This window comes from Agelaius tricolor, unplaced genomic scaffold (assembly GCF_023055355.1).
Source record: "Agelaius tricolor isolate 1412-34295 unplaced genomic scaffold, bAgeTri1.0.p SCAF_1, whole genome shotgun sequence".
NCBI classification, from domain to species: domain Eukaryota; kingdom Metazoa; phylum Chordata; class Aves; order Passeriformes; family Icteridae; genus Agelaius; species Agelaius tricolor.
In genome coordinates this window covers 2,311,258-2,337,462 of record NW_027269261.1, presented here as the reverse complement: position 1 = coordinate 2,337,462, position 26,205 = coordinate 2,311,258, and the positions used below count along the sequence as shown (strand labels likewise).

At 40.8% G+C, this 26,205-nt stretch overlaps 1 protein-coding gene across 1 annotated transcript in view; it reads left to right on the top strand.

The window, feature by feature from the left end:
* LOC139600207 (protocadherin Fat 4-like) overlaps positions 1-26,205 on the top strand; it is a 35,208-nt gene that overhangs the window by 4,648 nt on the left and 4,355 nt on the right. Inside the window, exons 7-37 of the mRNA XM_071448219.1 lie at positions 321-408; positions 963-1,072; positions 1,295-1,468; positions 1,930-2,058; positions 2,321-2,476; positions 3,303-3,483; positions 4,485-4,618; positions 5,626-6,570; positions 7,589-7,714; positions 7,872-8,129; positions 8,439-8,537; positions 8,642-8,814; positions 9,782-9,930; positions 10,851-11,158; positions 11,759-12,028; positions 13,170-13,307; positions 14,104-14,320; positions 14,946-15,104; positions 15,506-15,657; positions 16,776-16,944; positions 18,341-18,549; positions 19,977-20,156; positions 20,742-20,961; positions 21,310-21,446; positions 22,130-22,273; positions 23,352-23,596; positions 24,071-24,180; positions 24,867-25,001; positions 25,150-25,286; positions 25,461-25,658; positions 25,959-26,053. Of these exons, the coding sequence (XP_071304320.1) occupies positions 321-408; positions 963-1,072; positions 1,295-1,468; positions 1,930-2,058; positions 2,321-2,476; positions 3,303-3,483; positions 4,485-4,618; positions 5,626-6,570; positions 7,589-7,714; positions 7,872-8,129; positions 8,439-8,537; positions 8,642-8,814; positions 9,782-9,930; positions 10,851-11,158; positions 11,759-12,028; positions 13,170-13,307; positions 14,104-14,320; positions 14,946-15,104; positions 15,506-15,657; positions 16,776-16,944; positions 18,341-18,549; positions 19,977-20,156; positions 20,742-20,961; positions 21,310-21,446; positions 22,130-22,273; positions 23,352-23,596; positions 24,071-24,180; positions 24,867-25,001; positions 25,150-25,286; positions 25,461-25,658; positions 25,959-26,053 (5,945 nt within the window). The remainder of the gene's footprint in view (positions 1-320; positions 409-962; positions 1,073-1,294; positions 1,469-1,929; positions 2,059-2,320; positions 2,477-3,302; positions 3,484-4,484; positions 4,619-5,625; positions 6,571-7,588; positions 7,715-7,871; positions 8,130-8,438; positions 8,538-8,641; positions 8,815-9,781; positions 9,931-10,850; positions 11,159-11,758; positions 12,029-13,169; positions 13,308-14,103; positions 14,321-14,945; positions 15,105-15,505; positions 15,658-16,775; positions 16,945-18,340; positions 18,550-19,976; positions 20,157-20,741; positions 20,962-21,309; positions 21,447-22,129; positions 22,274-23,351; positions 23,597-24,070; positions 24,181-24,866; positions 25,002-25,149; positions 25,287-25,460; positions 25,659-25,958; positions 26,054-26,205) is intronic.

The window sequence follows — 26,205 nt, the reverse complement described above, 5'->3', positions numbered from 1 at the left end:
ATGGGCTGCAGTATAGACTTGTGTGTTGTTTTCCAGGAGATGAAAGGAACTGAAATAGTCAATGTTCTAAACATAAATTCCATCTGTGACTGCAGCTTCATAAATCTGGTGTTTTTTAAACACAGTGTATCCATAGAATATCTTGGTCATCATTCTCCTCTGTTAAGCACATATGGCAAAGAAAAATTTTTTTCTGCATCACATTGATTAAATACATGTTTCTTGTTTCTTTAATCAAAACTGTGACTTATCTAAGGAAAGATTTGAAGTTAATGTGTGGGTTTTTTCCCTGGATATTCAGGTTAATGTATGTTTTCTAGGTGGGTCCTCTGACTGTTTTCCCAGAGGTCTTGGCTCAAGATGGAGACAAAGGCATAAATGAAAAAATAATTTACAGCATCAAGCTGGGTAAGAACCTTTATTTTCTTCTAGACATTGACACAGTAATTCAGGATGATTCATTTATCTGTTACTGGAGGGAATGATAAGGAAGTGCAGGGTCCATTTAGATGTCTTGAAGTGCCCACAGTTTCACTGCTGAGCTGCTCCACAAGCTAAATCAGATCTCAGTCATTATTGTGGGGTCCAGTTACTTCTAAATGTTTGATTGTTCTTACCCTCCTCCCAAGGAACAAAAATTAATTCCTGATTTCAAGTGTAAGCCACTCTAGAGGCTTCAATTTGATCAAAGAATTTCCATTCAGGGCCATCTAGAGAGATAATTCCATCAGGAGCTGTTCCTCCTCCTGAAGAAATTGCCAGAAGTTTATGAAATGCTTAATTTGAGACCCTTGAAGTGTGAGTGTATTTTCCAGGACTTGTTTTGAGAACAGAGTGTTTGAAAAACAGCCTTTCATGTTCCTTCTTGCTGTGGCTGAGAAGCTAACACTCATGCAAAGGACAGACCAGACTTCCAGTTCTGGTTCATTCTCATTAACCCTTCCCAATTTTTCACTTTTCAGTGAACCCACCAGACTATTACAACAGATTTTCAATCAATGACGCTGGAGTGCTGGAAGTCAAGACTTCAATTGACAGAGAAATATGTCCAAACCTCGTGGTGGGCATTCAGGTAGAGATTGTCTTGGTATTTTAGTCTCAATTTCAGAATATAAAATGTAAATCCAAGTTGCTGCTAATAGTGTTTCTCATTGATATCAAGGCTCCATCCTGCCATTCAAAAATCAAAATAAAGGAAAAAGTAATTAATTATAAATATGCAGTTGGCATGTCCTCGTGTTAAGCTTGTTGTTATCAGGGCATGGAATTTACAGCTGTAAACTCTGTTTTCTAGGCAGCTCAGCAAGACAAGATTTTCAAAACAGCTGATGCAGTAGTTCTGGTTACTATTGGAGATGAGAATGACAATAATCCAGTACTGTCACAACCGAGTTATAATGTCTCACTTCCAGAAAATTTCCCAAATGGGATGGAAGTTCTTCAAATAACAGCTACTGACAGAGATGAGGTAAAAAGATGATGGTTTTATGGCTGCTACAAGTGCTGCACTTCTGAAATATAATATAAAGTGCATTTGTGTTATACAGATAGTGTGAATAGAATTTTTCTTTCTGACTGCCTAAATATGCTTAAACAAAGCAAACTTAGTTTTACTTCTTTAAGGGGTAGAGCACTACGGACAAAGGATAAATTTTGTCTCTCTTTGGAACTCCTCTGGTTTGCATAAGGTCCTAAATCTGGAAGTGTGCAAGTGCAAAATGAACACAAAGCTGTGAGTCATTCTCAGCCTGTTATTTCCTCCATGTTGTTTGCTTCTCTCTCTTTTTAATTTTGCCTTTTTTTTTTTTTTTTTTAACTGTAATCTCAATTAAACTGGAGATTTCATCTTCTCCGTGTGGAAAAGCAGAAGAAAGCATCCTAAGGGAGTAGCTCAGTGGTTGTTTCATGGGAAATGTTTCCTGCTTGCAGGGAGGCTTCCAGGGAACGCTCAGCCTCACTCCAGGTGACAGCCCCTTCCAGCTGAGTCCCGCCGGGATCCTCACCGTGACGAACTCCTCGCTGCTGGACAGGGAGAGGGTGCCCTCCATTCACCTCCAGGTACAACACCAAACCTGCTCCTGTCCAAGGTCACCTGAGGCCAGCAGGTGAGACCTGATCTGTCCTGGCAGGAGGCTGAACCTTGAGCAGGGATCAGCAGCTTAATTGAAGAAACAAATCCAGACTTTGACAGCCATGCTATCTGGAGGGAAATACCACTGCTGATACAGCTTCCTCAGCTTGTGGTTCTCATTTGTCCTTTCTGCTGCTTCCACAACACTGCTTTGAACAACACAGGCTTCTCACTGCATTGTTTTTGCAGGTCACTGCTAGAGATCATTTGGCACCTCACCAAAATGTGAGCTCTCCTATCAACATAGTGCTGCTGGATGAGAATGACAACAGCCCAGCCTTTACAGACACACCATACAGACGAGACATTTTCCTCAACATGACTGCAGGAATGGCCCTTCTTCAGGTACCAGAAATACTGAGCAAAAATGACATTTTTGTGTTAAATGCATGCAGGAGTCCTTGCTTAAACTTGTGAAGCAGTTCTGTTGAGTAGGGAATCTTTTTGGATCACCTCTTAGCTCAGAAACAATCCACCTCTCATTTTAGAGCAACTGATATTCCATAACCACAGTGTCCTGGATATTTTAATCACATCCCAGATTGGGGAATAAATGATAAAGGATTTTTATTCTGGTACTGTGCACCAGCCTCAATTCCACAAATATATGACAGAAAATAAGATTCTTGAATTTAGTTGTAAAGTGTTTAATAAAAACTGAATGTTGATAGAGTCCAGGAACTCAAATAAGGGCACAACATTTTTGAAAGGCTGCTGAATGCTGGGGCATTAGGGATAATTTTTAGATCCAATATATTTTTTCTAAGATAGTAAACCAGTTAACCAAATAAAACAGGAAATAGGAGTTGAGATCATACCCAGATGTGCAGATTTCATGGCTCCTGATGAAATCTCTTGAACAATCTGCCTCCAGTGCTTTTGGAATTGTTATGAAACCAATTCTCTGAAATACAAACCTGGTGTAATTCACATGAGTTCCACAGGAGCAGGATTTTGCTTGTGCTGCTGGAATGATATCATGTGTGTACATCCAAGAGCAAACTTTGTTACTGAGGTCTAACCCAGGAATTACATAGGAAGTGGACAGTCAAAGATACAACCAAATTTAACTGCAGCAATATTCACCTGGTTTCCCTGCACATCTAAAATGGGAGAAAATTTGATGAAAGCACAGAACCCAGAGTAAAAGAAACAATTTTTTTTCCTCCAGGTTACTGCTGCTGATCCAGATGATGGTATAAATGGAGAGATTAGCTTCACCTTAGCTGGTGGCAATGAAGATGAACACTTTGAATTGGATACATCCACAGGACAAATCAGTTTAAAAACAGTAATCCCATTAAAAATCAACCAGCATAAGAGGTTTGTCTTGTGGATAACAGCTACTGATGGTAAGAGAGGATTTTAGTACTGGTCAACACAGCTATTCCTGGTGATGAGTTTTGGTTTTGTTTGATTTTTTTACTTGAAAGAATGCTAGATTCACAGGCTTTATTTGAATAATACCATATATTTTATCTGCTCTTGTTTGTTGAAGATAAGAAACTATCTTATTTATCCAAAGTAATTGCTGCATCTCTGGTAAAACTGTTCCTGCTGATGGCATTATGGTAAATCTGTTTTCTTTATGGCTGTGGGAAGAACATGTGAAATTATATATATATATATATATATAATATCCCTTTATATTTATATAATAATGTATAAAATAATTCTATATAATTATATATATATGATTAATATAATTATATATCTATAAATATAATCACATCTTTCTTTAACTTACTGACTGGTGTTGCACAGCATAGGAAACAGAAATTCAGGCAGAAGTCAGACATATAAAACTCTCTCATCAGTCAATAAGGAGTAAAAGGAAAGTAAAATGTGCTGAATAATTTGGTCATTATTTGCACATCCATGTGGGTAAACTGGAAATGCCAAGTCCATTTTTAGGATGAACAGCATTTCATTATCCACAGTTATTGGGGCTTGCTTTATTTTAAAAGAATAACAGAGAACTCAGTGAACATTCATGACCCAAACAAGGGCAGAAATAAATGTAACCTAGGAATGGCATCCCACTCCTGGTATAATGAGAATACAAAGTGGTTTTCAGCCTTGTGATTTTTCCATTATTTGGTCAATATGAGCTCTGTGTCTTCAAATGTAGGGTCACATGGATAAAATGGGTCTTTTGGGGAATATGGATACCAAAGGGATTGCTCAGTCCATCCTTTGTCTGTGGTCTTGGTGAGGACCTCTGAGGCAGTACCATAACAGCAGAAACAAGGATTAAATATTAAAAAAGGCAGTTCCCATAGAAAAGTGTATTTCTGGGGGGTCAGTAGGTATTTTGTGCATCTGCTGAGAAATTGTTTCCTTTTCCTTGCAGGTGGGATCACTCCAAGAAGTTCATCAGTGCCAGTAGAAATCAATGCATTTGGAGATTCCAGACCACAGTTTACTCAGAAAACATACAATGTGTCCGTGAAAGAAGAGCTGGCTCCTCCTGTTGAAGTAGCACAAGTAAGAAGAACTCTATTCTATCTCTATATAGCACAGGGCAGCTCTAAGAAAATCCTAATTTGGTAATAGATGAGCTCTGAATATCCAAATCTCCCTGAGTTATGGAGAACTAGATACTGTGTGTTCTACATTAGAAGCTTCACATGCAGTACATCCCTCAGATGAAGCTTATCACCCACAAAGGTGGGTTTGCTTCCAGTTAAACCTTCACAAATATTTAAACAGTATCTGCTACCATGTAGCATTAAAAAAAAACCCAAAGCAACTCTCCAAATCAAATAAAATGAACCCCTAAACTGCCTGAGAAAGTAAACTTTTGTGCATAGCCCTATTGACTAAACCTTCAAAGGGTTTAGTGGCTCAAAGCTTGGGATAGGCAATATTCCCTCATCTCTTGGTGATAAACCTAAAACCCTGTGCCATGGTATGAGAATTCCCAGCAGAGGAATGCCATAAAGGCAGTTTCAAAGAATGCTCTGGAACTTGCTCTTTATTTTGATCCAAAAAAAATGCTCAGACAAGCAGAGCACCAGAATGCACCATGATAACTCCTTCTTGGATGAAGGTATGAACACACATGGGAGGTTTTGTATCAAACCAGTGAGAAGGTAATGTGTTTTAGTGGTTTGATTTATAGACAACTTGAGATAATTTCCCCCCTTTTTTCCTGTAAAGTAAGGCAGAACCAAAGGTTAAAGTGCGGTCTGTTATTTTTATTCTGTATTATACATATTCACATTTTAATAAAAGGCAGTCCTCTCTGCATTTTGATGTATATTGAGGCTTGATCTTTACTTCTTTTAAAGAATCTGGGAAGTTAACAAGTATTTGAATGAAAATTCATTTAAAGGGTAAAAATGAGGACACGGTATCAACCATAAGTTAAGATCAATCCACAATATCAACCATAAAATGAGTCTGGACATATTTAAAGCAGCTATTTTTTTTTCAGACAGTGGTTTATGTGTTTTAATTCATTTATTGATGATATGCTGTATCTTACACAGGTGCAGTATGATGCTTTAAATCCCCACATACCAGTTGAGTTTCGGGTGCTGACAGAATCTGCTTCATTTGCCATCAATGACCAGGGAGTCATCTCAACCAAAACCAAACTGAACTACGAATCCCAGAAAAGTTACACTCTCAATATTTCCCTGTCAGATGGAAGCACTGCTGACTATGCCACGGTGTTTATCAGAGTTACAGATGTCAATGATAACAGCCCCGTGTTTGGTGTAACCAACACCACCGTTGCCATCATGGAGAACACGCCAGCAGGGACCAACGTCACCAGCGTGTCAGCCACGGACGTGGATGAGGGCTACAATGGATTAGTGGTTTACACCCTGAAGGGTGGAGAAGGAAAAATGGATATTGACAGCTCAGGATTCATTTTCCTGCAAAAGGTGCTGGACAGAGAAGAACAAGGCTTCTATAACTTGACTGTGATTGCCAGTGACCAAGGCCAACCCGCGCGATCTACAGCGCTCAACCTGACCATCGTCATCGATGACGAGAACGACAACGCCCCGGCCTTCTCATCGAGCAGGTACGAAGTGAATGTCCCTGAAGACCAGGAGCTGGGCAGTGCCCTGCTGACACTGTCTGCTACAGACAGGGATGCTGGGGCCAACGCCCTCGTGACGTACCGAGTCACTGACCAGCGACCTCCAACCTCCTCCCCGGTGTTCCTTGTCGACTCCAGCACGGGCCAGCTCAGCCTGAGCCAGCAGCTGGACTATGAAACCACAAAGGAATTTGAAATGAAAGTACAGGCATCAGATGGAGGGCAGCCAGCTATGAGCAGTGAAACGCTCGTAGTTGTTCGTGTCGAAGATGTCAATGATAACCCACCAGAATTCAGTCAGGCAGCTTATGATGTATCTGTGTTTGAAAACCATCTGAAGGGGAGTCCTGTCTACACATTCAGTGTTGCTGACAAGGATGAGGTAGGTACTGCTTTAATCTCATCCTGATAAATCAAAATGACATGTTTTTCTCTATTAACCTACAAAAAAAGCATAGCAGTAGATGGGCAAAAGGAGATTTCTTAAATGGTTGGCACTAAGTATGTTTTGCTTCATGAAAACTTTGCTTTCTCTGGAGCCAGCAGTAAACCTTCCCAACCCAAGGAAGTTTGGACTTTGTACAAAATAGTTTAGTGGTTATATCAGAGAAGATGGGGAGAGCTTCTCCCCCACTGCATATGTGACCCAGGACAGGAGGTGGTGTTTGCTTCTGTTAATGTGCACATGAGATGCATGCATCACAGCAGACAGAGAATAGATTATATATTATTATACCAAATCTAATAGATTATATATTATCACACCAGACAGAGAATTGATTATATATTATTATACCAATAATAGTTTCTGATTGAATATTGCTTGATAAACTAAACTTGATAAATTTACCTTTAGTCTCAGCTTAGAGCAAGATGCAATTTTTAACCCTGATAGAGTTGTTTCTTCTATAATAGGAAATTACTAAATTTCCCTCTGCTTTATAACAAGTAGTTTCTTTCTCCCTTGTTTTATAAAGGCCTTTTGCACGTAGCTGTGGCACTGGGGAGATGCTTTGGAGGAAGAGATTTTTTGATTTGCAATATTATTCTTGCTCATGTCAGTTTTAGAGCAGCATAAATGCTCGGTTCATACTCCACTGAACTGTTTTGCTGCCCTTTCCATGCCAGGGATAAGTCTTGGAGAGCTTTAGGGAAAGAGAATGTGTAGGACCCAAACAGGGAAGCCCATAAATGCTTCCACACAGCCCAGTTGCTGTTTGCCAAAGAAGTCTATTCCAATAGCTCAGGGGGCAGGATTTTATTCATTAAACCTGGCAAATCACTTGTACTTCTGTAATGAGAAGTCTTATAAAAAGGTCAGGTATTACTATTAATAAGATTATTTGTTGAGCTTAAATCTTAATAATTTTATACTTACATGAACAATGTTTTCTTTTTAGGCTGGCTTTTCTCAGGGATACTTTGTTCTCAGCAGCCCTTCATTTACTGCGGATTTCCCTGGAACACTCTCATTAAGGAATGACACAGAACTGGACAGGGAGACTACATCTGCATTCACTTTACAAGTAAATTTGGGGAGAGACTCTGCAGCTTTGGCTCATCTCTACTTCATTCCCTTGAATATCTTTTTCATATCTTTATATCCCCTTTTTATATCTTTGTAAGAGGTTAAAAATGATAACACAGTCAACTTAAATGACTTTTTTTTTCTTACTTTGACAGGTATGGGCAGTTGATAATGTAACAAATGGGCTTAGTTCAAGTGCCTTGTTCCACATCACTGTTCTGGATGTCAATGATAACAACCCTGAGTTTCAGAATCTGCCATACAGTTTTGAGGCTCTGGAAGGGGAATACACCTGGAATAATGCCACTAGAGTTGGACATGTGACTGCTACTGATTTGGATGAGGGAGAGAATGCACGAATTAGTTATTACTTGTCAGCTGAGGATGGGGATAATCCATTCAGCATCCAGCAGGTAAGGCTTTGGGTATGCTGAAAGCAAGATTTAGATCCTGCTGTTCATGAAGTGACTTGGCATAGTAAGATTCATCAGGCAAAAAAGAGTTGGCAGTACCATTCTAGTGCACATCACAACCAGCACATGCCCTGTAGGCTGGAAATCTACATTGATATTCAAAAAAACAAGATATTCCTGGTCAGGTGTTGCTTGGCATGTGAACTAGCCCAAAGGAGAATAGATTATTTCAATCCCTCATCCCTTCTGAGAACTCAGTGTACAAGAGTTCTCCAAATGATCTGTGCATTGAACCCCTGCCTTCTCTAGGATGGAACCATTTTGGTCACTGGCTCTGTCGACCGAGAAAGTAAAGACAAGTATGAGCTGCTCCTGCTGGCATCTGATAACGGAGTGCCTCAGAGGCAGGTAAGGAACAGCAGGTTGTGATTTATCATTGCTGCCTTTTATTTGTACACCTCAGTAGTGTCTGTGCACTCTCTGAATCACGGTTGTCTCCTGCCACACCCCAGAACTTCACACACGTCAGCATCAGAGTGTTGGATGTGAATGACAACCCCCCTGAGTTCACAAGGGCACGGTACTCAGCCAGCATCCCCGTGGCAGCAGCAAAGGAGGGACAGTCTGTCCTGGCAGTGTCTGCCACTGACCCCGACCTTGGGAACAACGCTGTCGTTTCATACAGGTACACTTCTGTCAGGTTAATAATACACTCCTGGGACAGACACAGAAAGGTACTGTTATTGCTCTTGAGAAGGATAAGATCTCTTCAGAAATATTTTACAAGTGCTATAATCGGTTATGGTTTCTATCCTTAGGAAGAAGGACAGTCATTACTGGGTGTTTTAGAGCTTATCAAATCATAGTTATGTCATAAGAGGGCACAACCAAGTGATTAACTAGCAATAAAAACCCACAGCCACGATTTGGTTCAGTTTCTGAAGTCCCAAGATTTGGTTCAGTTTCTGAAATTCTGAATAACACATTGGAGTGTCTGGGTAGGAAGTAAATGAATCTCTGATTCTTTTTGCATATCTTTTGTTTGCTGGGAGGAGGAGATAAGAAAATAACTTCCTTAATGCACTATGCATAGAAAAATCAGTGGAGAAAGATATTTCAGTAAGCCCTAAATCATGGAAAAAACCAGGATACCTTGACATGAAAAGCATAGATTGAGAAGGACAAATGAATGAGCAGGAAACTTGTGGATGTTTAGAACTACTGCCTTGGAAGAGGTTATTTTTAACTATGAGATAGCATTCTACCCAAACCACATCACTTGTGAGCAATCCAGTTACCTGTGAGAGGTCATAGAAGGCCAGGAATTAGCAGGTCTTCAGATGAAAGTCACTTGGGCTACTCCCACTGCTGAATATGCAGCTGAGTGTGCAGGATCTGCCTTCTCCTGGTGGGAGCTTCAAAGCCTTGGCGTGTAATGGGAACTGAAGGCATGAATGCTGCACATTTTCATGAGGAAAGACTTACTTGGAAATAAAAGGCCAATATATTTTAGGCTAAAGACAGCAATTAAAAGCTGTTCTTCATAAATAGGCAAATATTGTCTGTTGAGTGCTCCTTGCAGAGGTAGCACTGAGTAGATGGCATTTCCAAGGTCATTAATATGAATGCTCTCCTGATTGCTCCTTACTCAGCCTCATGAACCATTCTGATGATTTCCATATAAACAATGGCACTGGAGAAATCTCTCTCAGCAATAACCTGGAGCACATCACAGCTGACACAGTTGTGACACTGACAGTTGTTGCCACTGACCATGGAGTTCCTCAGCTTACCTCAAGTGGTATACCATCCTTTTTACCATCTTTTTTACCCTTTTGTCTCTTGCCACATAAACATAACCCTTGCAAACGTTTAAATTTGAAATTAACCCCATTGCTGTCAATCAAACTGAATCTGGCAAAACAAAAGAAGGTTATATTTGAACAATGATGAATATTTGCTTTTTACCTTTTCATCTCCTCCATGCTGGATCATATTAACAGAAAACTTGGTTTTAGTAACCCTGGTTAGAAATAATTCTTTAAAATTCATTTATTGCAGTAGTACTTACGGTGCAAACCCCAAGACTTCACAGCTGTAGTCACTCTAAAAAGATGTATTCAAATAATATTGTTGACGTGTGTCTTTTTCTGTTTTCCTTTATCTTCCTACAATTAGAACCATTTAAACAATCAGAAGTTGGCAAATCACCCTCAACTGAGTTTCTGTTCCTCAAAAAATATTTAATCATGTAGTAATTTTTGTAAGTTTTTCATGTGTTTTTTGGAGGTTAACTTTGATTTATCATGAATAGGAGAAAAAAATTATTTTCTTAAAATAGGACAAGTGGTCACAATTTGCACTCGTGGCTTTATGTACTTCCCTCTTCTCTTGTTACAAAGCAATTAAGGGTCAGGTTTTTAAGCAGTGTGAAATACCTGCACATCCCATTACCTTCACCCTGGTGATCCCTGCTCTCCTGTCAGGCTGAAGCAACACTTCTGTAATCAGGGAAGATTGGAAAATCAATTAGGTGTAAAAACATTTTGTGTTGCATATTAATCCTTATTACTATCGGTTTCTTTTTTCTTATCATTTCCCTTTCCTGTGTGATAATTTCTTTCAGTTTCTATTGGTTCCTCAAGAGCTTAAGGAACCAGAGCACGGATCATGATGATTTGAGCGGTGACTTCACCATTTTCATTTGTTTTCTCTCCTCAGCCTCTGTTACTCTCTACTTGCTGGTAGATGACCCCAGCTTTGGGCTGGCTTTTGAGAGCTCCAGCTACGAGTTCAGCATTGAGGAGAACAAAGGCCCAGGGAGTGCAGTGGGCGCTGTGAAGGCTCTGAGTGGCAGCATTGCTGTGCAGGTCGGCTACTCCCTGAAATCCCACTGGGACAAGTTCTCCATCGGGGACCAAGGCGACATCGTGGCCCTGGTGAGGCTGGACAGGGAGGAAGGAGACCTGTACAGCATCCTTGTGCAAGCTGTGGATTCCCTGCTGCCACCCAACACAGCTGTTGCTTTGGTAGGCAATATGCATTTCAAAATATTTTTTCCTCAAGGAATGTGAAATATCTTCAAAAATATTAACAATCAAGCAAAATCCAGATAAGTGTCTTCTGTCATGCAAATGTGAAGCTTTGAGAGCCTTCTATTTAATTTCCCTTTTTTTTTATATCCTGAGGAGATTTTACCATCTGGAGATATTGTCAGCTTCACAGATTGTGTCACTCCCTGAGAGCTCCTTCTGAACAACTCATAACCAGAGAAACTGATTAACACCAGAACTGGTTCTGGGCATGGTTCTGTCACATGCAAGAGGCAGATGAGCCAAAGAGCCCCAGGTTATTAGTTCTGTTCATCTCTTCCAGTTAGAGAGTGTTATCTTACATGTATCTTATCTTGCAGCTGAGAATTAAAAAAGATTAAAAATTCAGAGGTTGTGAAAATGCTCAAATGCTGAGAAATGCTGAAGTTGTTTTCTATTCCCTTGGGGTTTTGCTCCTTAGTTGTTTTTTTTCCCCTATAGTCTTCCATGGACTAAAATAAATCAAAATTCTCCTTTGGATACAGCTTCTACAGCTCAAGTTTGTCTTTTTCTCCTTTTTTTTTTTTTTCAATATAGGTAACTGTGAGAGTTGAAGACATCAATGACAACCCTCCAGTTTTCTCAGCTTGGATCCAAACTCATTTATCAGCTCCTGAGAATGCAGCTGGTCTAGATTTGGGCACATTTTCTGCTACTGATCTGGATGTAGGAGATAATGCACTAATCAGCTACTCTCTGCAAGATGATTTTGCTGGAACATTCCATATTAACAGTTCTACTGGCAAGCTGGTGACAAAAAAACCCTTAGACAGAGAAGTGATGGACAGTTATGAATTGAAAATAATTGTAAGTTGACAAATTTGATGCAAGTTCACACAAGTTCACAGCATTAAAAAAGAGGAAATACTGAACCATCACAAGAAAATCACTTAATCTTAGAGAATTCCATTTGAATTCATGCATGAGTTTTGACTGTTCCTTATGTTTTGTGTGCAGGGCTCTGTTTTCTGCTCTGTAAATTGGTATTAGTGAATAAATGACTTATGAACCCTAAATCTTAAAGGTCACAGTCACACAAGAGCCACAAAGCATTCCTGGGTCCATTTTTGACCATACAGCTGCCTTGCCAATCCATGTTATTTGTCCCTTTCCTTTATTTTATTTTCCAAAATATATGTCCTTAGATCTTTTTAAAAAATACCTGAAATGTGATTTTTCAAGTTAAAAAGAAAAAGCATTAACTTTCATTCAAAATCCATGAGGTTATCTATTTATCCTAGCTGATTTCATGGATTTTTACTGCTGCTAATCAGATCAATTACTGTGCATACAAAGAAGTGTTGCAGCACTGACAAATATATTTGTTTGTTCCATCAAGTACAAATATATTAAAGGACATTTTTACTGGTCAAAGAGCTTGTGGAAGATATAGAGGAGACATATTAAAAATTGAGCAGTGTCTTCAGAAAAATTTCAAGTTAATAAAAGTGGACACTTTGTAAGACTAATTGAAAACTGTGCATATGTACCTAGAGATGTGAATTTTCTATGGCAGATGTTGGAGCAGTGTAAAACTGAGTGTGAATTTGCCACATACTGGATGCTCTTCACAACTTGCTTTTTTGGCACTTTAAACCCTCAAAATGCAAGGGATTTCCTCATTCTTTCAACTACCACAGCCCAGCTATCTGTACATCACAGTCCTGTGTTGATTAGTGCCACATCTGATCACATGACATGTTTGATCTGTAGCCAGGCTTGAGCTTTTGATTAATTGTTAATGAGAGGCAGAGCATGTGATGGGGTGAGGATCCAGCTGCAGGAAGATGTGGCAACTAACCAAGCACAGGGTAGAGAAGTGTCACTGAGGGATAACTGGTCCAGCAGAAAGAGGCAAAAACTCACAATTTTTGGAGCAAAATTGAACTGGCAGAGTAAATTTGTGTCAAAGTAATGCTGTTTTTAATGACAAGTTGTTCCTTCACAGGCCACTGATTCTGGGAAGCCAGCACAGTCTGCAAGCTTGGTTCTGAGCATCACTGTGGAAGATGTGAATGACAACCCACCAGTGCTCCCCCAAAAATCCTACTCTGTGACTGTGAGGGAGAATGAGCCTCCACATGTGGTGTGTGGCACTGAGGATAAAGAGCCTCTTCTGCACTTGTTGTCTCTCTGGGCACCTGGAAGGGGCAGTAACCTCTCATGGCTGTGCATTGGTGAACATCATTTTTTAGTTTTGGGGCCTGTGGAATCACACAGTGTGTTTGGTTTGTATGACAGAGGAGTACCTCTCCCACTGATTCCTCCCAAAACTCTCCCAAAGAGTGAGGGCTGCTCCCCCTTTCCCTCTTGTCCTCAGCAGTGATTCCACACTGCACAGACTGAGTTTTCACTGGATCTGTGGGCAGCATGTTTTCAAGATGTTTGGTGCTGTAGGTGTTGTGCATTTGTCCAGCATCCCTCTGTTCTTAAGCTTTTCTGTTTTAGAATCATGGGATGGTTTGGATTGGAAGGGACATCAAAGATCATCTCATTCCAACCCCTCAGCCATGGGCAGGGACACCTTTCTCCAAGAGCAGGCTGCTCAGAGCTCCATCCAGCCTGGCCTTGAACACTCCCAGGGATGGGGCATCCCAGCTTCCCTGGGCAGCTCCGGTGCATCCATTTCTGGCTCCATATCTGCCTTGCAGATGTGCCCTAAAGGTTTCCAGGAGTCAAGGGGAGAGGTGGCACCTGACAGTCTGTAACTGCTCTGCCACAAGCTGTGCCACAATCCCATCAATGCAATTAATCAATTAATGAGTAATTCAGTCAGTAACACTCTGTGGGTCAATACCAGCCTTGTGGGCATGTTTTGCTGCTCTCTTTGTTCTGCTCTAAACCTTTTTTTGCTGACTTTTTTTTTTTTCCTTTTATTTTAGATTTTGAGTGCAGTAGCCACAGATGCAGATATAGGGTACAATGCCATCATTCATTACACCATCACTGGAGAGACAACTTCAATTCATGTTGGAGAACTTTCTGGAGATATTGCAACCCTTCAGCCTCTGGACTATGAAAGTCAATCCCAGTACAAGTTTATTCTGAAAGCTTTCAATACTGGAGAGCCACATCTCCAGGACACAGCAAACATTACAGGTAGCTCTACCTTACCACAGAAAATGAACTTTCATTAACAACCCTTGGAAATATTTCAGCATGTGTAATTCTGAGGTATAAACCAATACTAATGCAGTCTGCTAGAGTAAATTATCAGAAATGATGGTGTGATCTTTTCGCTAGAGCCAAATGAAATTTTTCTAAAAAAAGCTTGCCATGTCAAAAATGAGGATTTTTCACCCAAACTGATATTACTTCCTTCAATATAGTCACAATTTTTTTTCTGTTTTCTGAGAACCAATTGGCATTTTGATTGAAAAGGTTTCCAAAAACACAATTCAGTTTTTTTTTCTGCTTGTATACAGAAGGGCAGTTTCTAGGGTGATAAACAGTGTTGACAGTGACTTTTAGGCTTGTTAAAATAACAGTGCTTGATTGCTGGCTTTTTTTCATGAAAAAAAAAATAAAAGAATTTGTTCTGTTGGAGAAAAAAAGACATAAAGATTTCTGTGAAGTTGGTATCCTAGCTCTTGGCCAGCCCTACTTTTGATCAGTATGACTGGATATATTCTCATTCAGAGGAGCTGTGTTGGTTTATATTAGCTGAAAAAACAACTTGTAACCATTTAGGTAAAACTCACCAAATGTGATGATTCTTTCTCAGTTACTGTGGAAGATGTCAATGAAGAGGGACCCGTGTTTGACCAGTCCTCATATCACAAGATCCTCCTGGACAATTCTACAGCTGGCACACTGGTAGTAGACATCAATGCAAGAGATGAAGGCAAGGGTTATGATGAAGGCATTTTCTACAATATTTCAGGTATGTTAGGAAAAAATCTTAGGGCTGATTTATCACTGGGATACTTGACACTGCTAAAGCAAGCTGCATGACACCAGAATGAGAGAGAAAGGTCATAAACTGAACTGCTGGGTTCTGACTGCATAGAAGGGGTAAAGAATCCTCTGTGAAAATCAGTAATTAAAGGAAGAGGTTGCCCAGAGAGGCTGTCCTTGGAGAGTCTCACCTGATGGATCAAAGCCTTGAACAACCTGTGCTGAATTCACTCCTGGCCATGTTTTGAGCCAGGAGGTTGGACTAGAGGGGGTGTCTTGCTCCAAGTCTAGGATTTCAACCTGTGTCTCTTACTCCTGGGCATACACTTCAGTCTTGTCTCTGCTGGTTCCAGGGAACATCTCCAACACTTCTTTTTCTGTTTTCAGGTGGAAACTCAGAAGGCCTCTTTAATCTTTCCAGTACCACAGGAGAGCTCAGGCTAACAAGAGACTTATCCACACAAAGTGCTGCCCTGTACTACTCCTTGAACGTCACCGCGACGGATTCGGGCCTGCCGCCTCTTTCAGCCTCTGTGAAGGTACCAACATTTCTGCCTGGCCTCTCTCTACTGCACAGCTAACTCCCCAGACTGCTTTATTCTAAACTGAGCATAGCCACACCAAGAGAGGGGTATTAGTCAGGCAAAACGATGCAAACCAGGAATCAGAATGTCAGAGATTTATTTCTGATATGAATGCCATAAATGTCTGATTTATTTCTGTTTCAGGCTACAAGATAACAGTTACCAAGTTATGCTGCCCTAGCAATTGCTGGCACACCACCCAAAATGATTGTGCTCATTCCATTTCAGAAAAGACAGACAGAAGCTCCAGGCTGTGAGGGAGGAGGGTTAGAGCAGAAGAGATTTCTGTGCAAGGTCAAAGATTGGGACAGCCAGAAAGGATGTAATGGAAATGTGTGATAAATTAACAGCAGATGGCAAATAAAGTGTTCCTGTTTATTTTCTCATAATGTAAGAAAAAATAATTTCTAGATTGAAGAGTGAGAAATCTAAATGTGATTTAAAAATTATTTTTACACAATGCTTATAATTTGTTGGTGATCTTTTGCCACTAAATATCACAGCAGAATTAAAAAAAAGAACTAGAAATCTAGATGGATAAAGATGTAGAAAATTACCTTCAACAACCTTAAAATGTAGACTTACAAGCCATCATTCTTCACAGGAATGAACAGCAGCTGTCTGGCAACAGAAATGAACTATTTTTGTGAAGCAATAGGCATTTTTTATTTACCACCTCTCACCTTTTGTTCTTAATCCATAAATCAGTCACAATAGTTTTAAAATACTGTGTGTGCAAACTCCTGCTCTGGGTACACCCTCTCCTGTGGAAGGCTGGAGATGAGTGCATCTCTCTGAGTGCATCTCTCTGAGACAAATCCTTTGAAATGTGCTGTATGTGAGGAACTGGAGCTGCATTTAGCAAAGCACCCAGGTGAACCTAAACTGAGGAGGTTTTTGGTGTTTCCCACCAGTATTTGTTGCCTTCAGGGCAGTGTCAAACACAGCAGGCAGCAATCCCAGGCTTCTCCTCACTGGCCAAAGCCTGGACTTGTGCTGTCCCACACCTCAGTAGGAAAGTTTTTGCTAAAGCTGCAAACACCACGCCCATGGCCACGTCCTTTTCTCTGCAGGTGTCAGTCGTGGTTGTTCCCATGGATGTGTCCTTCCCAGTGTTCCTGGAAGAAGCCTATCACCCTGCCCCTCTGCCAGAGCAGAGCCCCCCAGACACGTTTGTTGTGGAGGTCAGAGCCTTGTACAAGCTCCCTGTGGACTACAGCATCACCTCTGGAGATGAGGAGGGTGAGCCCTGGGTGGGGGAGAACAGGAGGAGCACTGAGCGTTGGGATGGTTTCTTCTCTCCTGCTTCCTGCTCTTCCCTCAGTCCCACAGCCATGAACACTGAGTGTTGGGATGGTTTCTTCTCTCCTGCTTCCTGCTCTTCCCTCAGTCCCACAGCCATGAACACTGAGTGTTGGGGTGGTTTCTTCTCTCCTGCTTCCTGCTCTTCCCTCAGTCCCACAGCCATGAACACTGAGGGTTGGGGTGGTTTCTTCTCTCCTGCTTCCTGCTCTTCCCTCGGTTCCACAGCCATGAACACTGAGGGTGGGATGGTTTCTTCTCTCCTGCTTCCTGCTCTTCCCTTGGTTCCACAGCCATGAGCACTGAGGGTTGGGATGGTTTCTTCTCTCCTGCTTCCTGCTCTTCCCTCAGTCCCACAGCCATGAACACTGAGTGTTGGGGTGGTTTCTTCTCTCCTGCTTCCTGCTCTTCCCTCAGTCCCACAGCCATGAACACTGAGTGTTGGGGTGGTTTCTTCTCTCCTGCTTCCTGCTCTTCCCTCAGTCCCACAGCCATGAACACTGAGTGTTGGGATGGTTTCTTCTCTCCTGCTTCCTGCTCTTCCCTCAGTCCCACAGCCATGAACCCTGGCTGGGAATGAAGCCAGGGCACCAGTTTGGGGTGGATCAGGTGTGGGCATGGCATTGAATTTCTGTCAGAGCAGCACAAGGCACGTGGGGCAGGGCTGGCTTCAGCACCTCTGTGCTGTGTCTGCTGCAGGAAGATCAGGCTGTACCTGGCCTGGCATAAAGTTACTCTGGCTGGACAAAAAATAACTAATAGCACAAAAACTTCTAGGAGAAAAACTAACTCAGCAACTGTGAGTGCCTAGAGTGAGTTTGCATATGGTCAACTGGTTTTTGTCACATGTGTTTTTTTCCTAAATATGGAGCTGATTTTAATCTATCATCAAAGCCAATTTGTATTCAGTTTTGTGAAGTGTTTTGTATGAAGTTGTGATTTTGAAGGCAGTTGCAAAACTCCTCAACTTCATTAAGAACAAACTTGTTAGGAAATATAAAAAGTTTCTAATTGAAAGAGGGACAAATAATCTCTGACTGTTTCAGAGGAATGTGAATACCTGACTGGAGAGTGGTGGATTGAATTTTCTCCCTTTTGGTTCCCATCTGACCTTCTGAATTATTTCTTTTTGTTAATTACAGCCCTGGATATATCTGACATTCTTGTCAACCTTGTAAAAACATTGAATTTCATTTTGTTCTTTGAAAAATACTGTAACATACAATATTCATATAAATAATGTGCAATTTTCACTAGAGGATTTATATCTTCAGTTTCAACTAATGAAATCACAACCAGAATAATTTCTGGTTGATTTTTTTTTTTTTTTGAACAGGATATTTCATTATCCATCCATCCAGTGGTATTGTAAGAACAAGTAAGAATCTAAAACTGGAAGATTTTCCAGTAAATTTCAAGGTACGAGCAACAGACTCATCTAATGCTGCCATATTTAATGAAGTGGAAGTGAAGGTGGAAGTCATTGATGAAAACAATTTCCCACCAGTTTTCCCATCTTCTCTACTGGAAGAGAGATTGCCAGAGGTAAGAAAATGTCATCAAACTGAATCACAAAAATAAGTCTTCAAAATAATAATAATAATAATAATAATAATAATAATAATAATAATAATAATAATAATAAAGAATATTTTGTTGAGTATACAAGTAAACCTTCTGGAGCTGGGCAGAGTGTCTGTTGTGTCCTACCACATGGTGTTGTGAGGTTTATTTCAATCCCAATGCACACCAAGAATGATCTAGAAATGTGGACTTATTGAAGGAAAAGTGAATATTTTCTAATAGGGGGCTCCACGAAGGAAGAACTACCACTGCATTTTGAATATTTTACATGGAGAATATTCAGGTGCATTTGAAATCCACTGGATGTGCTGGGCACCCCATGGGCTCTCACTCAGCCTAGTTCATACAGGGCAGCACCAGGGCACAGTCTCTAATTTAACAATATTGCTACTCTTGCTCACGTACAATCTGCTGTGATTTTGCTGGCACAAGTGATCAGCAGCAGAGAACAAGCCAGATTTCAGTCAGATTTTCAGACATTGTGGTTCTCTACAGAAGAAGCTACAGCATTTAAATATGTAAAAGCATCTTGCTCAACAGTTCACTCTTCAATTTTTAAGCAACACTTTTCACACTTTAATCTGCTGGTTGCTTTTTTTTTTTAAAAAAAAGAAGCACAATATCATGTTAATATTTTATATAGCACATACCTTGCCTTTGAGATCCCTAGCTGATGCACACATATTGTCTTTAGCAGCCACAACTGATTTAAAGTTTAAAGACTAAACTGATTTTTAGTCCATCTCTACCACTGAATTAAATAGAGGTTCAACTTATTACACATAATTTTAATGTTCCCAGTGAGTTTAATGGAGAAGAACTAGAAGAATGCTCCCCAACCTTAAAAAATTGATTTCCATGTGAAATATTTACACAGTGGGAATTACTGGATGCCCTGTTGGATCAAATAACTTCAGATCAGGTCTCAAATGGCCCTGCAAGTGAAACACTGATACCTTCTGTCAATCTTGGTGCAAATAACACTGTTAAAAAGGAAAATTAGATTGTTTATTTTGATAATTATTTGCCAAATAGTGTTCAGAAAGAAATGTGATTTTGGAGTTGAGAACACCCATTGAGTTTCATAGGAGAAGAGGCTGTTACACAGAAATAACAGCAAGTCAGATGGTGAGGTTAACATTTGGGCTGTTTGAAATAATATTTCTTCCTGAAAATTGCAGCTATATGTAGAGACATGGGAGGAGGAAAACAGTTATTTTCTGTAAATTAGAGAGAGCAACAGACTCTCTTACTGTGTGGAACAAGTTGTATAATTTTGATTTTAAATGCCTATACTACTGTAAGTGGATGCAGTACATGTTACTTTCACATAATTCAAGCAATTGCAGCAAAGCAGTCTCTGAGAGCCTCAATCCTTCTTCCTCCAGCATTCCCCTGCCACTCAGATTGTGCAGCTGAAAGCTCAGGACAGTGACACAGGCAGAAATGGTTTCCTGACATATGGCATTCTCAATGGACAAGGACTGAAATTCAGGATAAATGAAACCACTGGAATCCTTTATTCCACTGCCCCCTTTGATTATGAAGAGGAACCCACAGAGTATCAGGTTTGCTTTAGATATTTTAAATCTTCTTTATTTTTCTCTTGGAAAGCAGGTGGCACTTGTGCTTTTGTTTAGCTTTATAATGCTTGAATATTTTATGCACTGGTTTAGAACAGGGGCATCTCAAGGCATGAGGCATTATTAAAACAAGCCACTGCCTTTTGACTAGAATGAAATTCAAGCACAGCTCATTGTTCACCTGCCCTGGAAACACTTCAGCACATGAATAACTAATTTCACAATGACAGCTCATCTATTCAGCCCTGTCTGTTGCCTCAACCAGTGCTGAGATCTTGCAGATACGATTCTCAGTTTAAATCTTCTTTTTGTTGTTGCCACTGCTGGATATTTTTTATGCTCTTATTTTGCTTCAAGCAAAAATATTGGTGAATTTGTTGGTTTTACACAGAAAGACTTTTTTATTCACCCAAATACTCCTGCAGTTTTCAACAATCATTTTGAGGTGAATTCAGAACGGGACTTTACATAAGAATATTTCAAAGTTTAAAATTCATCAAGGTGTTTTTGATCCTTATGCAAGAACTTCTTTGTACGACCTCTCACTACCAATAACTGTGCAACTTACAGGTTGTGGTGTATGCTGAAGATGATGGAATCCCTGAGAAGAAGAGGGGTTACTGCACAGTTGTGATAAAGATCACTGACATTAATGACTGGCCACCTGTGTTTGATCCAGTGCCTGACTTCAGTGTCCAGGAAAACGTGCCTGTGGGATTCATTGTTGGAAAAATCACAGCATCAGACAGAGACACAGGAGACAATGCCTTTATCCTGTATGACCTCACAGGTAACAAGCAATTCTGTCACTGCACTGGCAATTTGTTGTCCATACAATTATGAGCATAATTAGTGTTATACCCACGTTATTTCCTAACTTCTTTCCACCAAAGCCAAGAATTCACTTTCACCTGGTTTGGAATGTTACTAATTCATGCTCATACAATTTTCAAACCTTGGCTCATGTTTCAAATGCCCATCCATTCAAAATATTTCTGCTCTTCTACATTATCCATCCACTACTTAAAAAAATGTTTTGATGAGTTCAGGGCAAAAGTAAACATATAATTTAAGAGTGTAGTTAATTATGTGCTGCTAAGATATATTAATTGATGATGCTTGTTTAAATCTGTCTCAGGTGAGGGAGAAAATATATTTGAAATAGATGCAATACAGGGCATCATTAAGATAAGGAACTCTCCAGACTATGAAACCATGAATAAATACAACCTCACAGTGACTGCAGTCAACAATAAATCTGCCCCTTTCTATCAGGTAAGAGACCATTACTGTAATGAACAGCAACACTTCAGAGTGGATTTTGAACTGCTGGGAGGGAGATCCATCCCAGCCATTTACTGTGTAGAATAAATGAGTCACCTCATCATGTTTAGAGTCAGACTTCTACAGCCTTTAACCACACTGAATAGTAGTATACTTTAATTATGTGAAATATTCAAAATTATGCATGGCAGGCTTTGACCCTGAATTGTTTGCTGACTGACCTATGCTGGGGAGCTGGAGTTGTCTCCTGCTGTTAGAACTGTAAGTGATGTGATAATTTGTTGTAGGGGAAGTGTTTTCAGCAGATTGTTCTAGTTCTGCTGTATTTCTTTTATTTGAAAAGCTATTAGACACTGCTTGAACAGAATCGGAGCATGTGTGGTTTCCTTACCTGCAAGGAGGGCATGTTGGTCTCCTAAACATGTCCTGTTCTAACTCATTCAGACACCTTTCAAGGGGAATCCTACTGCAACCCTGAATTCCTGCCTCTCCTGCTAAAATCCTGTAGTGATCTCTGATGCTGAGTTCACACAATCAAACCCAGACAATATTTTACTGCAGCCTTTTCCAAGCCTGATTTATCATTTCTGTTGCATGTGCACGTAAAGAAAAAAACAACGCTAAATAAGAGTTTCCAAGTAGTCTGAGATGCATGGCACCACTTTGTTTCCTAGGCAGCCATCCATGTGAGAGTTGCAGTGGTGGATGTGAATGACAATGCCCCCGTGTTTGCCCAGAGCTCCTACTCTGCTGCCATGAACATGGTGAATCCCGTGGGAGCTCCTGTCCTCACCGTGAGTGCCACCGACCGTGACCAGGTGAGAGGCTCCTCTGTGACCTGAGCCTCAGCACAGCACATCCTGCTCCTCCTCCAGGCAGGCAGCACCAAACCCTGCAGAAAGTGAATCCTGCTTAACTACTGAGAACTGGAAATTAGAAGTTTAGCTGGCTCTGCCTTGACACTGATGCTCTGGGCATGTTTCCTCTGCTGTATTTCCTTTAATTTTACCCTTTCCTACACAGAGCTGCACGCACCAGTGCTTCAGAAGTATACACTGAAGCAATTTAGTGTCTCTGAAGTTATTTGATCTTTTGAGGTAGAAGAATCTGTAAAAACTAAACATCATATAGCTGCTTTGAGCAAGGAAATGTCTGCTCACCAAACTCCTCTGAAGCGTGGCACCCCAGCTGATTCTCTCTGTCCCCATTGTTAAATGTAATTTTGTTTGATATATCTGTACTACACCCATCAAATAGGATCCAGGCACTGGCAGGGATATCCAGTAGTCAACCACATCACCATGACAACATCACTAGTAATTATATCATTTACAAGATGAAACATCTCCAAGTGACAACAAAATAGGTGTAGCAGGTGCCTTCCTATTTCTTCATGCATAATTTTGGTTGGAATAGCTGCAGCTGTGGTGCATTGCTGCAAATCATCTAACAGCCCTTTTTTAATCAGCCTTTTCAATGATTCTGTATAAAAAGTGCAATTGCCTTTGAAAATTGCTGAACTGTGGGAGATCTGCATTGAGACCCCAGTGGAACTCCTCCTTCAGCTGTGCAGAGTGGCACTTGTCCTCCCTGTGCCACCCTCACTACTCTGACTGTCCCCCTTCACACATCTAACTTATTTTCATTAGAGACTTTTGGCCATGTTTTCACTGTGTAAATGGCCAATGTACTGTGTATTTTCTTCTGCTTGGTGGTTTGGGTTTTTTTTAATTTTTACACATCCTACCATAGCTTTCATTCTTTAAAAAACCCCCACTGTTTTCAAAATTATTTCACTAGAGACATTTAGATGTTTTTTGGATCTCTGTTTCAGTGTTTATCCTACCCTTCCAAACACACTCCCAGTTCCATGAAACTGTGTTCCTTTCCTGGCAGGGGCACAATGGCCTCATTGAGTATTACATCCTCCCGGATGCCACCGTGAGCCCCTTCTTCCTGATAGAGGATTTGAGTGAGGGGAAGATAATTACAACTGGAAACCTGTCTAGATCTGGAGAGATGCATTTAACAGTGATGGCAAAGGACAAAGGCTCCCCCCCATTAAATGGCACTGCTGTGGTTACTCTGAGTGTGTTTGACAACAGTCCCTTCGTTCCTCGCTTCAACAAAAGTGAGATCAGGTGAGGCTTTCACATTCACTTAAATAACTGGCATGTCTTCACCAGGTGGTGCAAAACAGAGCGAACTTGAAGGTCACTTTCATTTTTGCATGCAGAAGAAAGGACATCAGTTTGGGGTTTTTTTTAAGCAAAATATTGGAAATTCTGCTACGCTTGGGGTTCTGTGAACGTGAGCTGAGGCATTGCCTTTTATTTCTCTACTTTGCAGCTTTATAAGCCAGACTCTTTGTCCCCTTGCTCTTGAACACTATAAGATATTTTCCTTTAGGTTTTACCCAAGGATGACCCAAAATCTGGCTGGAAAACCAGGGTTTTCACTGCACTCTGAAAGTTGGGCAGATCTGTCAAACAACTGGGGAGAGGGGGCAAAATTTTCCACAGAGAAGTCTCTTTTAAAAAACTAAATTTCAAAGCTTGCCTGGGCAACCACTGTTGGCAAATTTAACATGGCTCATCACTTTTTTCCTGCATTAGCGTTTCTGTTTTGGAGAACACTGGAGTGGATTATTTAATTTATGATTTTGCTGTGGTTGAAACTTCAGGAAAACCAATTGATTACACTGTTGTATCTGGCAATGAAAGAGGTGAGTACCAGCCCCATTTTAAGTTAAAATAGCCAGGAGAACTTCCTAACCTGTCTTTTGCATGGCAGGTGCTGCTGTGCATAAATGAGGAGATGGAGAGCATGGATAAATTTTTTTTTAAAAACAGGAGTACACAGAGAATTTTTTTCAGGGCTTTTCAGCATTGACTTTGCTGATCTTTGGCTTTAGGAAGGGTGGTAACTTGATAAGAAATGGCTTCTTTTAATCTTAAACTATGAGATAGGGGTAATTTAGAGACTGGGGGAGCCAAAATAGAAAGTGTTGTTTGCAAGCAGCTTCCTCCCTGCCAATCACTTTTAGTCCATCATTTCCTTGCATTTATGTTAAGGCATCTGCCCTCTTGCAGCTGTGCCCAGGTTCCATTTGGCCCACAACAAAGAAAGTACATAGAAACTGAGAGAAAACTTAGAAATGCATAAAAAATGGAGCTGTGTGCAAGGAGCTGCAATTCTCCTTATTTGTGAAATCATGTGAAATCCTTTTTCACATTTACTGCTCCTTTGCATGTTTGAGAGCTGTTTGGTGTGGGGTAGGAACCCAGCTGTGGTGATGCCTTTGCTGCCTGGCCAGTGGAAGTGTTGACTTTCACATTGTTCAGAGCAGAGCAGCCATGGAAACATCCCAAGGGCAGCTGTGCCAGCAGAAGTGTGTGTTTGTCCTTTCAGGTCACTTTAGACTGGATCCTGAAAGTGGTGAGCTGAGAACAGCAGTGAATTTGGACTATGAGGAAGTTTCTCAGTATGTGATTTTAATTCAAGCAAACAGAAGAGTCTCCTCTGCTGCAGAAGTGCAGCGTTCAGGTAACTTCTCACTTTGAACAACCTTCCAGGGAAGCGGTGGGCACGTGTTTTGTGTTTGCAGCCCATGCAGGAGCTGTGATTCTCCTTAAGCTGTGAAGTTTGATGTGGCAGGTGAGGAGCTGCTGGTTGCTGACTGGTGTTTCCCCAGGGCTGTTTGCTGAGAACGCGGCCATGCTGACCATCTCCGTGCAGGACGTGAACGAGCAGCCCGTGTTCTCCAGCCCCTCCTACTCTGCCCGCATTCCCAGCTCCGTGCCCTACAAATACCCTGTCACCACAGTCCAGGTACAGCATTCCTGTGCTCTCCACAAGGACAAATCCTGGCACAGAGCTGGGCTTCTCCCACTGCATTAGAGGAGCCTTCAATCTGCTCCTGAGAGCTGAGTTTATTGTTTGCAGAACAAGGTGCAGCCCAAAAGCCACAGGCTGAGTGTCACAAATCACCTTTTTTAAACCCAGGCCACAGATCCAGACTCAGGAGACAATGGATGCCTGCAGTATGGCTTAGTGGGAGGCCAAACCAACGAGTTTGACATCAATGAAAACACGGGGCAGATTTTTACAGTTTCTGTAGCAGGAAAAGCTGGAACGTTTTATCTGCAAGTCCAAGCTGCAGACCAAGGCACAAGAAGACTCACAGCCCAGACAACAGTCAATGTAAGGAAGATTTTTATGTATAATCCTGATTTACTTCCATGTCAAAATTGTAAACAAGAAGGGCTAATTTTGGTAATGGCAAAACTACAAAATTACTTAACTCTATCAATAGGGCTGTCAGATACATGAATATTTACATACTAGAATTAAGAGGTTGCCATTTTCATTGACATATAAAAATATGTTGGCACAAAAACTGATTTTTGGAGGACAATTATTTTTGGGTTTTTTATGGTTTTTTTGGTCAATCTACAAGAGGTACAAATGCTCTAGAAAATCTTATCTGTGATTCTTTATTAGGTAACGGTTGATTCCAGTTCCAGTAGCAACGTTGTGATGCTGGTGCTAAATCAGAAGATCAGTGTTGTGGAAAGAAAGAGTGTTGAAGTACAAAGGTATTTTTGAAACTGTGAAGCTTATTCTGGTATAATATCTAATGATAAATTCAGAGTTTGGGATAGGGGTCTGACAGCCTGCAGCCAGTGCTCAGCAAAAGCCAGGCCTTCAATCTGACAGAGCTCAGAATGATTTGAGTGAATTCACAGGA